This window comes from Sus scrofa, chromosome 8, assembly GCF_054392235.1.
Source record: "Sus scrofa isolate SSC_HxYL_T2T_F1_AM1 chromosome 8, Sscrofa_HxYL_maternal_Yorkshire_Landrace_v2.0, whole genome shotgun sequence".
NCBI classification, from domain to species: domain Eukaryota; kingdom Metazoa; phylum Chordata; class Mammalia; order Artiodactyla; family Suidae; genus Sus; species Sus scrofa.
The window spans coordinates 122,385,766-122,401,162 of NC_139390.1; the positions used below are offsets into that span (position 1 = coordinate 122,385,766).

At 37.3% G+C, this 15,397-nt stretch overlaps 1 protein-coding gene across 1 annotated transcript in view; it reads right to left on the bottom strand.

Moving 5' to 3' along the window:
* Positions 1-267: 267 nt before the first annotated feature.
* The window catches only part of GSTCD (glutathione S-transferase C-terminal domain containing), a 129,196-nt gene continuing 114,066 nt past the window's right edge, over positions 268-15,397 (bottom strand). The window contains exons 9-12 of the mRNA XM_021101711.2: positions 11,647-11,780; positions 9,689-9,719; positions 6,027-6,096; positions 268-3,059 (exon numbers count right to left, since the gene is read on the bottom strand). Coding sequence (XP_020957370.2) covers positions 2,923-3,059; positions 6,027-6,096; positions 9,689-9,719; positions 11,647-11,780 — 372 coding nt within the window. The 3' untranslated portion in view covers positions 268-2,922. The remainder of the gene's footprint in view (positions 3,060-6,026; positions 6,097-9,688; positions 9,720-11,646; positions 11,781-15,397) is intronic.

Consider the following 15,397-nt stretch of genomic DNA (forward strand, 5'->3'; position numbering starts at 1 on the left):
GCTTCAGTAATCAACCAATTAATGGAACAGACTAGAGAATTCAGAAAGAAATTCATACATATACATTAACTGAGTTTTAACTGAGGTGCCAAGTAAATTCAAAGAGGAGAGGAAAGAATTTTAAACAAATGGTGCTTTAACAACTGTATATTCTTCAAAACTTACCTCTGTAAGTGAATATTGATTTGAGATGAATCATAGCCCTAAATGTAAAAAGCTAGAACCATAAAGGTCCTATAAGAAAACATAGAAAGAATCTTTATAACCTTAGGGTAGATAAAGATTTATTAGAGAACACACAAAATATTAACCATAAAAGAAAAATAAAGACAAGTTAGGGTTATTGAAAATTGAAACATTCAATATGACAAATTAGTAAGTAAGCCACATACTGTAAAAAAAGCTTCTCAATACAGATAGATGACAAAGGACTCATATTCAGAATATATAATCAACAATAAAAAAACCCCAAATTGACCTAATTTTCAAAATGAACAAAAGACTTGAAAAGATACTTTATAGATGATGCTTAACATCACTAGTCATCAGAGAAATGAAAATTAAAGCCACAATGAGATACCATTTCATGTCCATCAGAATGATAAAACTTAAAACCAAATTGGAGTTCCTGTCATGGCTAGGTGGTTAATGAACCTGACTAGTATCCATGAGGACACGGGTTCAATCCCTGGCCTTGCTCAGTGGGTTAAGGACCCCAAGTTGCTGTGACTGTGGCATAGGCCAGCAGCTACAGCTCCAATTCGACCCCTAGCCTGGGAACGTCCATATGCCTCAGGTGAGGCCCTAAATAGACAAAAGACCAAAAAAATGTTTTTTTAATTAAAATAAATGACAACATCAAATGGTGAGGAAGTGGAGACAAGGGAATATTTATACATTGCTGGTGGGAATATAAAATGGTACAATCACTCTGGAAAATTATTTGGCAACTGACATTCATTTCTTCAATGACCCAGCAATTCTACTACTAGGTATTTACCCAAGAGAAATGAAAATATATGTCCACAAAAAGACTTAAAGAAGAATATTCATAGACCTTATCCATAACATCTTCAAAGTGAAAATTCAAATAAATACCAATAGGAGAATGGATAAACACATTTTGATATATTTATATAATGAAGTACTACTTAGGAATAAGAATAAACTGTTGATACACATAACAAAGTGGGTATTTCTCAAAAAAATCATGATGAGCAAAAGAAGCCGGACACAAAAGTCTATAAACTAAAGGACTTCACTTATATGAAGGCCAAAAATAGGCAAAACAAATGTAGGGTGATAGAAATCAGAGAGTGGTTGCATTTAGGGTGGGGGAAATTGAACAGAACGCACATGAGAGAATTTCCTGGGTTGATAGAAATATTCTGTATCACTCTGCTGTAGAGCAGAAATTAACAAAACATTGTAAATCAACCTCAATAAAACTAAATTTAAAAAAGAAAGAGCCTATATCTTATTTCTGGTGCTGGTTGTCTGAGTATATACAGCTGTCAAACTTCTCAAACACAACACTTAAAATCTGTTATTTTATTGTCTATAAATTATAGCTCAATTAGAAAAGAAAGCCCAGGATAAAAGAGCACGTCATGTTGACAGCTGCAAATGACTAAGATACTCAGGGCTGATGGCTAATCTCTTCTTCAGTTTTACTCCAGAGAGCAAGAGATCAGACCCTTGTCTCCTTCATACACGGCTCCTGTATTTTAATCCACAGCGATGAGTTATCTGTTAAAGCCCTTTCTCCTCAAGCTATGTGTCATACAGGAGTTAAAAACACCAAAATCGTTTAAATATATTCTTATCTCAAGTGGAATAATCTAGGACATATAAAAAATAATCAGCAGCATCTGAGAAAGGACATGTTATCTGTTTTTAAAAACTTTGGCTGGTGGAATAAGGACAGTTTGGGTGGGAGAATTACTCAAAAAAGCTTCTGTACTTACTCCTTCCACCTGCAATTTATACTCCATGCGTTTTACCAAAAAATAAATAAAAAATGATACCTGAAAAAAAAAAATGCTGTGACCATACCTTATATCATGATACAAAGAACTTAACTACTTCATGAATCTTTCTCTCGTGCATGATTCACTGCTACAGGCAAGGCACCGGGTCTCTTGCAACTCATCTTTGTATCCTTAGAAGAATCTAGGTCAGGGTCTTGAAAATAATGGATCCTCAATAATCATTTACAAACTTGAGTGAATAAATCAATGTATTTGCTGATTAGCTAAAATTTAAGTCCAAATTACGTGTTCCTGTCATGGGAAATAGACTGCAGTTATTTTATAATACCTTCATATAAAATGTCTGAACAGCGATCTCAATTGGCAATTTATGGGAAATACATTTTAAAGTACTGTCCGAAATGATGTATAAGTCTAGCTCACCCCAGCTTAAAAATACAAGCATACAGTAACAACCTGACTAAATTAAGAAAAAATTTTAAGTACCATTGTTAAAAATATAAAAAAAAAGCAAACAAACCCCACTGAGTCTACTTTTGGTCTTCATTTGAATTTCTAAGTGATTATAAGGCTGCATGTACACTGTTTTGAGCTGAACACCACACTGGCAAGATCAGAAAAGCTGTGAACTGAGAAGGAAATTGTTATTCCAGTGATGGAACCTCCTCTCATGAGTATCACTCTGCTGGCAGCTGAGACTTCAGGGGATGCTCAGTATGAAAACCAGCGGTCCTTTAATCACACATTACAAGTGCATTTGTGATGCTTTGCAGGCAGTCTTCCTCCAAGATTTTCCTGCTGTATTCTTTCCCAAGAACAACAGATTCAAGATGGCTAATGTTGTTTCCCAGTTATGCCAAGGACCTCCTAAATGCTATTGGGCTTTCATCAGGGAGCTAGATGGCAAAACATCAAATGCGAATATCTTGTTTTAAACGGGGACTCCCACAATCATGTTATTTTTGGGAGAGCAGCTCTCTGGCTCCATAGATATCACTTGAACAGAGTAGCCACGTTCTTCTGCAGCTCTTGCTCGATCCAGATCCACCAGGCACATGCACTGTTTTCCTGAAATACAGTAAAATGGTTATTATGAAACCCTTCAGCTAACGGTGCAATTTTAATTTGTTTAGGGGACTCTATACAATGACCAAATTTATGAGTGCTATGCAGAATGATGTTTGCCCCTAAGTCTTGTTTAGTTTCTTTCAATATAATTCTTGATCAGTATGAAGATAAGACAGTTAAGAATATATGACATTTCACAGATTTGTTTCTGATAGTAATTTAAAGAATGTTAACCTTTTAAAATATATTTATGAATAAATGTAAAGTAAAAAATACAGATTCTATTTCCCACTTTGTTTAAAAAATCCATTTTAAGAACTTATTTCTTCATGCCCTATGAAAATGCATTATCTATAATATTGTAAAAAAAAAAAAATCTGTCGTCAAGAATATCTAAAATAACATCCAAGCAAAGGAACACCTGAAAGACATGTTACATTCTGTACATGGAGTTTTTAGGACAATGAAGAAATGAGAAATAGAAAATATTGAGAAAATTCTCAATTGTGCGCTGCTTATTTCAGGTGAATGTGTAATGTTGAGTATAATATAATTTTAATTTAACAGAGCTCCTGTACCCTTATGAAATAGTGGTGTTCAATTTTCTTTCTAATCTTGGAAAACAAAGAAGGAAACCTGACTGGCAAGTAAAACAGTTAATTTGTGTCCTTTGGCAAATGCAAACTTCTATTTCAAAGTAGCTAGGGAAAAAAGCTGATTTGGGGTTGAATATAGTCAAAGGCAAGGTTTACTTTTATACTTTCAACTTCTTTAAATTCAATATGTAAACTTTTTCATCCTCTTGGAAGAAATTTACTGACTGTGCAGAACTTTATTCATTTCATTTTTCTCAATAATTATTAAAATGCCTAAATATTATTTTAAAATGATTTATTTGAATGACAGTAGAGATTTCTAAACTAAAACAGCTTCAGAACTGAAGATAAGTAACTGAAGGAGAAAAGTTCTTCTGTGGAAGGCAGAAGAATCCTCCCAGAAAAATAATGGAAGGTGAAGTCAGTAGATGAGAAATCGACACGAAAGATTCAGATTTAAAAATATTTTGTACATATCCCTTGAACGGCCCCATGACAAAAAGGATGAACCGTGATAGGAATGATACGAAAAGAGATGTCTAGAATTCCAGTTAGGCTAAATGGCTCCCTCTTCATCAACAGCTGCATGGCTGACATTCTTTCTTTCTCTTAAAATACTGTTCTTCCTTTAAGATATCCGTAAATGTCCCCCACCTCCACCCAACCCATCTACTTTTCAATTTAAGATAAAACATTCTCTGTCAGAATGGGATGCTCTGCATTCCTCCAGTACCCACCCTGGGTTTACACTGCAGCTCATTTACCCTTGGCTTTGATCCCAGTCCAGTTAATTTTTCCTTTTGCATTACGTAGATGAATCTCATGTTTTTACATGTTGAAGAAGTGTCTTCACAACTGAAATTCAGTTGTTAGTAGTCTACTTTTTGGGGCCTAGGAAGCTTCCTAAAACGTTCACAGAGCAAAAGCATTGCTCGTGCAAGAAAGAGATGCAGACACTTGCTGGAGCCTGTGACTTTGAACCTGACCTTCCCTCCCGTCACACCAGCAATCATGACAAATGCTCCTCCTCCTCAACTCTAGCAATTTCCCTTCCAGGTACTCCCTTCGGGTTTGACTATAACATCAACATGGACACCCCCACCCACCATACCAACTATGTCATCACTGAGTCTAGTGGGGTTGTCGCAAATGTAACTTGAAATATGCAAGTGAGTTATACTTCAGTATGTATGTCCGGCTGTGCATTCAACTAACGCAGCATGTTGGGAATGGGAAAAAGAAGAGGGAAAGGGAATGAAAGAGAGAGGTTGTATGCAGGAAAGAGCAAGGCTTCTCTGTACATTTAAGCTTCAGAGTGTGAAAAAAGAAGGAAATCATTTGTTCCTTCAGACTCGGGTCTCAGATGCCTCTCCATCGGTGACTATCTTGCTATGCTGAGTTTCATTTTAGAGTTTAAAGATAACTATTTCTCATACAACATGGCCCCTCAATGCAACTACTACACCTGGAGCTTAACCAAAGAAACAGCAATCTGCTTTCTACTATATCATGATCATTTCCAATGGGGGGTTTTTCTGAATAACTTTTAGGATTAGCTTGGACTCCATTCAGTCATTACAAGTCCTTCCAGTGATGTAATTCTATCACTGGGGGCACTGCAAAAAATGGAGCTTTATGTCTGGATCAAATATCTTGGGTTTATAGTGTGGTTTTACCACCTACCAGCTGAGGGATCCTAGGCAAGCTTTTGTCCCAGTACTCTCATCTGTAAAATGTAAATAACAGCACATACTCTGCAACCATTGCCATAAGAATTTACTGAGATAATTGTTGGAGGCATTTATCTCAGAGCTTAAATGTGCAATAGCTGTTAGCTGCTATTACCCTTCTAAATGTGATTTTTTTTTCCTAAAGCAAAGTCTTGGATAAATTCATTACTTAAACTTGAAATGCTATTTTTCCTCCAAGTTAGATAATATTTAACACTACAAATGTCAAATAAATTGCTCTATGATTAATAATATATGAGCGTATTTTTTCTGACAAAGAAAACATGATCCCTTGTGACGGAGATGTATCAATTTTGGCATGCATAGTTGATATTTACATCTTTAATATCTTCTTCTGTGACTTTTGATAAGATTCATCAGTTTGTAACAAGATCATGAGATCTAAAAAAACAATTCTACTCAATATAAGAAGAACATTGAAAATATTTTTAAAAGTATTGATGTTGACAAAAATGGGATAAAATATTGTTACAGTTAGAGCCCTTTTCAAGATGGATTATTGTATCTAGGGAAAAAAAAAAACTTTAGTGGTTCCCTTTTTCCTCATATGTAGTTGATCCATTCATTCCTAGGCATCTTGTACATAATCTGATCAACAGCTGCTCTATGAAAACACATACCTATGAGCCTTCGTTGAGGTGGAAGCTGGACAGCTGTCTGATCTGCAAACCTACACAGAATCATGTGTTCCTAAAAGAAAAAGCAATAGAATGTGGGTTTATTTTAATCTTTTGCTTCAAAATTAAAAACCCCAAACCTAACTCATTTTTCTGGAACTCTACAATGTTTGATTGAATAAAGTGCTGCACAAATAGTACTTTTGAAAGAAGCACATTTTCAGAAAATGGTACTCAATAAGTTTTTCCCTTTCAAGTAGAGGCATGGAAGGTTCTCAGGGCCTTTTAACTAGCTGCTTTTAGCCAAAATGTGGTTACGATTTGTGGTTATAATATGTTAAAGACTTAAAATTCACTTATATTTTCTTTTTAATAAAATTCGAGTCTCAAGAGCATGGCTCCACGAAGGCATTCTAAGTGACTTTTCCTCCTACTACGGAGAAGAAAAGGAAGTGCTAGAGAAGATCTCTGCTGTGGCCTCTGCACTTCTCCCATCCTGAGCAGGGTGCTGGCTCCTCTTTTGCTTTGTTGGACTCACTTCGCTCAGTCCCGTCAGAGAAGAGGAGGCTGGCTTATCCACTCCTGGCACTTCTAAAGGCTGCAGCAGCTGCATCTATTTGTGCTTTAAGACAGACTGCGAAGGGGACCAGAGAGAACAACAGGGAGAGTATAGTTTCTGCTTCACGATTTTAGGAAAGATTACATCAGTGGAGGAAGCAAGGCTTTATAGAGACAGAGAGGTGATGCGTCTGCACAGCACTCTACAACCTGCAAGTTGCCAAAGGTGAGCGATTAGTGGGAGGTGAGATGACTGCAGCATCCCCAGGACAGCTGTTCATGCAGAACAGCTGCAGCTTCCAGGTGTGTAAGTGATCTCACCTGTCAGCTTAGCAAACGCATGGAACTCAGATCCATCTTTTGTCTCCTGGGTCTTTTGTACATTCAATTTGAGGCCTTCATCTTTTAAGGTTATTCTGATTACCCTATTAAATAAGTGATTGTGCAACGTTGGTTCTTTTTGAAGGATCACTTTTGTCCAAATTTTCTTGCATTTTTTAAAAAAACCTCTTTAACGCTAACTATAAAATTTAGTGGCAATGGGTAAGACACTAACAAAATGATTCAAATGAGTAACTTTTATTAAACTCCCTGAATATACATAAATAAAGAGGCGTAAGAGGAATTTAGAATTATGTAATTTGACAAAAAGCAAGTTCTTTGTCCTCATGTTTGTAAATTAAGGTTCCTTTTTAAGTAAGGGTAACGTCAAGGTAATCACAACCTCAAACGAGGTTCATTTCCCTTGTCCTGCTAAGTCCCACTGTATTTTGCTACAATTATTTGTATGTGTGTTCTCCCCAGTGGAAGTTAAATTCTGAAAGGAGAAAGCACATAATAGGTACTGAGTAAAGCTTTGCTGGCTAAACTGAACTATGATGAACACTTCCAAAGCAAATCTCAAGATACTGGGGCACCAAGTCCATTTAGTACTGCTTTCCAGTCTACCCACCATGGATAAGAAATACTGAGCGATCACCTTGCAATAGAACCTGAGAGGCTAAGACTTCTCCATAAACCATTTGCACCTATGATGCTCAAAAGGGCTGGTGGCTGGCCAAGCAGCTCTGGGGATGTGAGAGGAAGAGGAGACGAAGATGAACTGGGTGCTGGGAGTTGTATGTTCTCTAGAAGAGCCTGGGTGCCCTTACATTTTTGTTTTTCCAGCCAGTGAGGCCGTGGGTTTTTCCATATATCCTCTTAGAGTTTGATTTATCTAGCATCACTCAAGGAAGGATTAAAAGCAAGGGTCTAGTTTTTGGTTTTTATTTTTCAGTTCATTTTCTATTTTAGTGGCAGGGCCCTTTGAGAAAAAAGTGAGGGGTTTTGAATATTATGAAAATAAAGTTCCTGAGGTCCTAATTAAAAAAAAAAAAAAAAACCTATAGTTTCATAGGAAATGAAAATTCTAAATCCAGTAGGCAAAGATGAGAAAAGCTCTGGTTTTGGATGAAAGCATGAACACTGTACCTGGATGTACCTGGATGTACCTGGATGGGTGGGAATGAGAGAGCTGGGGAGCTGGGAGAGGAGAGGGTAGGAGGTGGGGCAGGAGACAGAGTTGGAGGTGGGTATTTTAAGAGTTAAAAAGTAGACGGAGTTCCCGTTGTGGCTTAGCAGGTTAAGAATCCAACTGGTATCCATGAGGATGCGGGTTCGTCCCTGGCCTCACTCAGTGGGTTAAGGATCCAGCATTGCCATGAGCTGTGTAGGTCACAGACGCAGCTTGGATCTGGCATTGCTGTGGCTGTGGCATAGGACAGCAACTGTAGCTCTGTTTCGACCCCTAGCCTGTGAACTTCCATATGCTGCAGTATGCTACAGGTCTGGCCCTAAAAAGACAAAAAAAAAAAAAAAAAAAGACTTGAAGGAGATAGATACAGGTGCCAGGCGGTGGAGGTGGCAGAAATGAACATCTTTAGGTTACTATAACTCACAGTTTCATTGTTGGAAAGGGAAGAAGGTAAAATTCCTAGAAGGCAGGGGCTGGTATATGAAATGTGACTCTATATTTTTAGTGAGTCTGTGCAAGAAGTGGAAGTAACCAAACTAAGAGTCCAAACTAATTTATTAGCTTTTAAGGGGATTATTTGTGGATTTCTGTCAAATATTATTATTATTATTTCTTAAACTGCACTATATCACACTGTCGATCGATTAATTAGTTAGTAGTAGTGATGTTCAGAAAGCTGCAAACTGTTTTGCTCTGACTGGTTACTCAAAAACGTTCTGAGTACTGTCGGAAGACAACTCACTGTGGGTCTCTTGTGTTTCTCATGTTTTATGAGCAGAGGAAGGCACTGTCTTTGTTTTAGACCATGGCAAACTATGGCCCATGGGTCAAATCTAGCCTATAATCTGTTTTGGTATGGCTTGAAAGTTAAGAATGTTTTTTACATTTATAAAGGGCTGTAAATCAACAACAACGATGAAAGGACAGTGTAGAACATGCGGGAGATTTTTGAGCAGCTGGCAAAGCCTAAAATATTTACTTAGATTTTATAGAAAAATCTGCCTCTGTTCCAGATTGTCTTTTCAAAGACACTTATATAGTGAACAGCCTTGAAAACTATAGAGTGTCTCCCTCTGGAGAAAAGAGGAGGCTTTTTTACTTAAAGATTATATCCTAACACATCTGGGTTTCCTAAACTGAGGTTTCCTCGTCTATAGTGTAACTCACTGTATATATGCATTCACTTTTGATGATGGCTATCTGACGGGTGTGAGATGGTACCTGGCCCTGTGCTGCCCTGTGGGAATTGGGCCTCAGGGAGTCAGTGTAAAAATGATGGTAGTCTGGCTACTCCTACTGCTGTGAACAATTCTGCCTTTTGTCTCTGACTCAGGAGTTTCTTGTCTTCTGCCAGTATCTGTGCATGAAACTGTGAGTGGGGTAAACTCTCAGACCCTTCACAAATTTTGTCCACTACTTGAAGATTAGTCTTGATTTGCCAAAAAAAAAAAAAAAAAATCTATATTAGATACTCATGAGTAATTCAAGTATAACTATAGATTATATACTTCATTAGAAATTTGACAGGAAAAAAAAAACATAAAGAAGGAATAAAAAAGGTATTAGGAAAGCATCTAGATTCTTTTAAGGTTACCTTGTATGATAAAGTTTTCTTGAATTGTTCACTGAAATAGAAAAGAAAAAGGAATTACTCATCATGTGAAATACCAAAGATTGAGTAGAAATAGTCTTGAAGAAATTAAATTATATTTTTCTATATATTATTGTATCTTATCTAGAGAGTATATAATACTATCCTGAACTAAAAACTATGCCAGTTCGAAATATTTTTATAAAAAGACAAAAACATGCCATCAGTATGTAATTAATTTTAAAGAATTTCTTTCAAAGATTATTTACACAATTAGAGAAGCACAACCAACTTTTTTTCCTCTTCCCCACATGGGTGCATACAAGATTCAGGCATTTTAAAATGTCAGTTTTATTGTTATTCAGTTGGGATGAGGCCAACTGATCAAGACAGATCTGCCACTGAGAAGAAAGTTCGTTATTCATAGTTCCCAAGAAGAGTGGGCAAGCCCTGTCAAGTACGGTTGCATGGGGAAGCACCAGGGTTGAGCAGGAAGCACAGATAATGGGATAAAACACAAGCTAGAGCCTTTATTATGGATTCCATGGGAAGGAATGGCAAGGCAGGGTGAGCAGTCTTAGGACTGTTCAATAGGTTCTGAAGCATAGGGGGCTGTCCCAGTTGCCTGGTACCTGGCCCTAGCTGATTAGGGCAGAGGCATAGTGACCTGGGAGTGGGTCTCAAATGACAATGGGGGCAAATCTCAGTAAATGTACAGAGAAAAGGAAAAGTTGACAAGACACTAACTTGAGATTTTAAAATCAGCGAAGTGAGACTACAGGCTAAACAACTCAAATTAGCATTCTTGACCATCTTTATAGTGCTAAACTTACACATTTCTTGATGGGTTGTAAAATACACATTTTATCTGTATGGATTTAGAATGAAATAAAATTTCAAATATTGAATAAGCCCCAAATTATATTTTACTTTTTGGTTTTCCAGAGTAACTTTGGTTTTCTCTCAACTACTTGCAAATTATAGTAAAGAATAAAACACTGAAAGAAAGGAAAAGAAGGCTATTATTTTTACTTTGTTATTTTAAGTTACTTAGAAGCCTTTAAATATAAATTCTAAGTGATATTCCTAAGGCTTCCGAAAAGTAATGATGCAAATGATCAAGAAGTCTTTTTTGACACATTATAGGACAGATTTTCCAAAACTGACATGTTTGATCTATTCTATAATTAAAATGATCAGTTGGAATCTCGGTAACTATGAATCTGAGTGAAATGTCATAAATAGCGAGAATGGCCCTCGACTAGGTTAATTTAAAATGGTGAGAATTAAAATGTCTCCCTCTTCTATGTGGGATAAGAAGGACTGTAAAAATGGCTGTTGAGCTCGCAGATTAATCATCACCACCCATGGGAAGAACTTACAACAACTATGGCTACACTACTGCAGTTGGCAAGAGCTCACATTTATCAAGTCCTTTCTCTGAGCCACTTCTTCCTCTGAGCGGCTTCTTTACATATATATCATTTAATTCTCATAAAAACCTTGAGGTGATTAGTATTATAACCCCCTTTTGTAGATGAGAAAAAACAGGCAAAAAGAGTGTAAGTACCTGAGAAGAACTAATTTACAAAAGGAGGAGGAACCAATTTTGCACCCAGCTTGAATACTTTCCAGGTCCTAAGCACTTAACCATGACACTCTACGCCCTCTCATGGGGGATGATTTCCATCTGGAAGTACACATGGAAGGGCTGAGCTCCAGTCAGCCGACTTCTAGACGGACTTGCTCCTAAATTTTGGCAAGAGCTGGATCCAGGAGAAAAATCAGGGGCAGACATAGAGAAATCCTCTCTTCCTTATACAGCTTATAAGCAATAGTTGCCATTGTGGAAAGAGGAAATAAGCTCAAAACTGAAATCTCATTGCAACTTTATATCAAACGAGTTTTGTGTACTGATTTAATGTCCATATTGGTGCCTCTGGCAGAACACACAATTTCACCTTTTTGGAAACTTAAACTTGGAGGTGTTCTGAATGAAACCGTAACAGCAAGGGCACGTGACGAAGGAAGCCCGGGTTTTGATGCAGTGCTCAATCACCATGTCTGTTGCCACTCCACAAGCATGCAAAGCCACCTGGAAAACAAAACCAGACCTTGGCACTAAGTTCTCTTTTAAATCAACAGTGCTGCTTTGTGCTATTAAAAAACAACACCTTTTTGTGAGGACTATTGCTTAAGAGGTTTCAAGTTACCAGAATATCATTCTAGCAGTTTAAATAGTTCTCATTTGGAACTACCAAAGGCCTAATTAGCTATTCATATTAATTAAGAAAATTAAGCAAGGAGTTGAAAGATTACAAATGGAACACTGAAAATGAAGCATAGGATTCATTCAATGGAAAATCTGATGTGATGTTAAACGTGAAAAATTCAGTATGTGTGCATGTCTAAACGAATGCTTGTATTGATTGAGAATTTAGTTCAGCTGTAACTTTGCGGCAAGAATCCTACATTGAAATCAGAATTTCTAGACCAGAGCTCTAATTGGCTGTGTGAAGCTGGGCCACTTGAAATTTTACTTCTTTGGGTAAAGTCTCCTCAACCATGAACTATAGTTAATAACACTGACACATAACAATATTGTTGCAAAGATTAAAAGAAATGTATTTGAAAATACTTTTTCAAATGCTGTCTCAATATACCCTAACTAATGTTGTATAAAACTTAATAAATCATATTTATGTAACAGCTTTTCATAGGAAAGCTCCAAGAGTAAGGGTCGAATTGGAGCTGCAGCAGGGGCTTATGCCACAGCCACAGCAATACTGGATCTGAGTTGCATCTGCAACCTATGCAGCAGCCCGTGGCAATACCAGGTCCTTACCCGACTGAGTGAGGCCGAGGATAAAACCCACATCCTCAAAGACACAATGTTGGGTTCTTAACCTGCTGAGTCACAACAGGAACTCCTGCCCCTTTTATTTGATCAGCTTTTCAGGGTAAAGATCAGTCTAGTTGTTATTTTCATGAGTAGCTAGAGAAAACCTCACAGTAAAAATAACAGATGAATTTTTCCCTGGAGGGAGAGAGGAGAACCAACACTCACTTAATGCCCTTTATGTGCTGGCAACCATCCTGGATGATGGCACACAGATCTTTCTATGCTCATGACAGCCCTGGAAGATTTTATTACCTCCATCTTAGAAGTGAGGAAACTGGAGTTCCCAACATGGCACAGAGGAAATGAATCTGACTAGGATTCAATCCCTGGCCTTGCTCAGCAGGTCGAGGATCCGGTGTTGCCACGAGCTGTGGTGTAGGGCACAGACGAGGCTCAGATCTGGCGTTGCTATGGCTGTGGTGTAGGCCAGTAACTACAACTCCGATTAGACCCCTAGCCTGGGAACCTCCATATGCCTCGGGTGTGGCCCTAAAAGGACAAAAAGACAAAGTGACGAAACTAAAGCTCGGGGAAATTAAGAATATGCTCACAACAAAGCAGCTCCTGAGGGGCAGGATTCTGACCCCAGAGCCTGAACCCAAGCTTTAAATTAATCACATCAGGCTGCTTCTCCTTGAGACCCTCTTAATAAGGCTCTTAAGGAAAAGTTTAGACAATTTACTTCTACAAATATCTGTTTGCTTAGGTTCATATTCCCCTTGCTACATGCAAAAGATTGAGTTTATTTCCTCATTTAAACAAAACAACCAAATCTAAGAAATATTTACATGATGGATTTTATTAGGTCTAAAAGATTTTATTGCATCATATACTTCTAATTTCCATGATCACCAAATGCAAGTCAGATAAAACAGGCAAATAATGACCAGAGATATAAATCAATGGAACCATTTGAATACAAAAATTTGGCATACAAAAATGGTGGCACTTGAAACCACTGAGGAAAAGATGGAATTTTTAATAAGTAATCTTGAGTTAACCTGATAGCTACATAAAAAATAAAATTAGGAGACTTCCTATTGTGGTGCAATGGAAATGAATCTGAGTAATATTCATGGGGATTTGGGTTTGATCCCTGGCCTTGCTTGGTGGGTTAAGTGATCCAGTGTTGCCGTGAGCTGTGGTGTGGGTTGCAGATGTGTCTCGGATCCCATGTTGCTGTGGCTGTGGTGTAGGCCAGCAGCTGTAGTGCCGATTTGATCCCTAGCTTGGGAACTTCCATATGTCGCAAGTGCGGCACTAAAAAGCAAAAAAATTGAAATAAAACTAGAGGAGTTCCCTTCCTGGCTCAGTGGTTAATGAACCCAACTAGGATCCATGAGGTTGTGGGTTTGATCTCTGGCCTCGTTCAGTGGGTTAAGGATTTGGCGTTGCCATGAGCTATGGTGTAGGTTGCAGACGTGGCTCAGATCCCGAGTTGCTGTTGATGTGGCATAGGCCGGCAGCTGTAGCTCCGATTCAACCCCTAGCCTGGGAACCTCCATATACCCGAGTCGGCCCCCAAAAGCAAATAAATAAAAAAATAAAATAAAATAAAATAAAACAAAATAAAATAAAATTAGATCCTTTCATCTCAACACACATAGTAAATTTCAAATGGATTAGAGATTTAGCATGCAAAAACAAGTTAACAAACAAAAGACATAAGCAAATTTCTCTAAAACCTAGGGGAGTGGGAAATCAGTTCCTGACTATGTCTGAAAGTCCACATGCAATCAGAGATAGTGTTAATAAGTGTCAAAATAAAAAAAAAACAAAAAAACAAAAATAAAACACCTTCCAAATGGCGAAAATCCAAAAACTACATATAAAAAGACAAATGACAAAGTGAGAAAAGATCTGCAATACACAGCACAAAGGGTTAATATTCTTAATACATAACAAGCTTCTAAAAATAAAGAAAAAGCCCAGTAATCGCATAGTAAAATGGGCAAGAGAATTGGACAATTCACAAATAATACGCAAATAGAGCTTAAACCAAAGTTGCTTAATATTGCTCAAAATAAGAGAAATAAGTATTGAAATTATCTTGAGAGACTAATTATTACCTATCAGAGTGGCAAAAATCCTAAAATTTGGTAACAGTCTATTAGCCAGACTGTGGGGAAACAGATACTGGAATACATTGCTGGTGGGAATAAAAAATGCTACAAACTTTGGAGGAGGAACTTAGAAACGTCTAGCAAAATTATGTGTAATTTGTGCTCTCACTTGTAAAAAGATACATCCAAGGGACACAATGGAAAAAATGTGAAAAGATTTATTAATTGAAGCAATATTTGAAATAACAACAAAATGGAAACAAGTCAATTTCCCATTGACAGGCAACTGGTACAATAAACATGACAGTACTCTGCAGCTCTAAAAAGGAAAGAGGAATCTCTCGATATATGGTTATGGAAGATGTTATTGAATGAAAAATCATATTTAAAAATTCTCCAACTATTTTCAGTAATCATCATTGGTGGTTGTTTTGTCTTAGGACTCTAGTGTACTCTAATGATGTACACTCTAATGTGTACATCATGTGATAAAACAAAAAGGAAACTTTTTTTTTTTAGCATAGGAGAAAGATAAGAGATAGATAAGTAAGTTTAAGATAAAATCCCATAGTGCTGAATTTAAGTTGGAAGTATCCATATGAACCCATAAAGATTTTGTTTAAAAAATGAAAAAAGGTATTGTCTAGCTCAGACCACTGAAAAGCCTAGAAACAAAGACCAAATCAGCAGCAAAGATCATCCCTAGTACCTAGACTGTTGTAAAGAATAGCATTGCTTTTAAAAGCA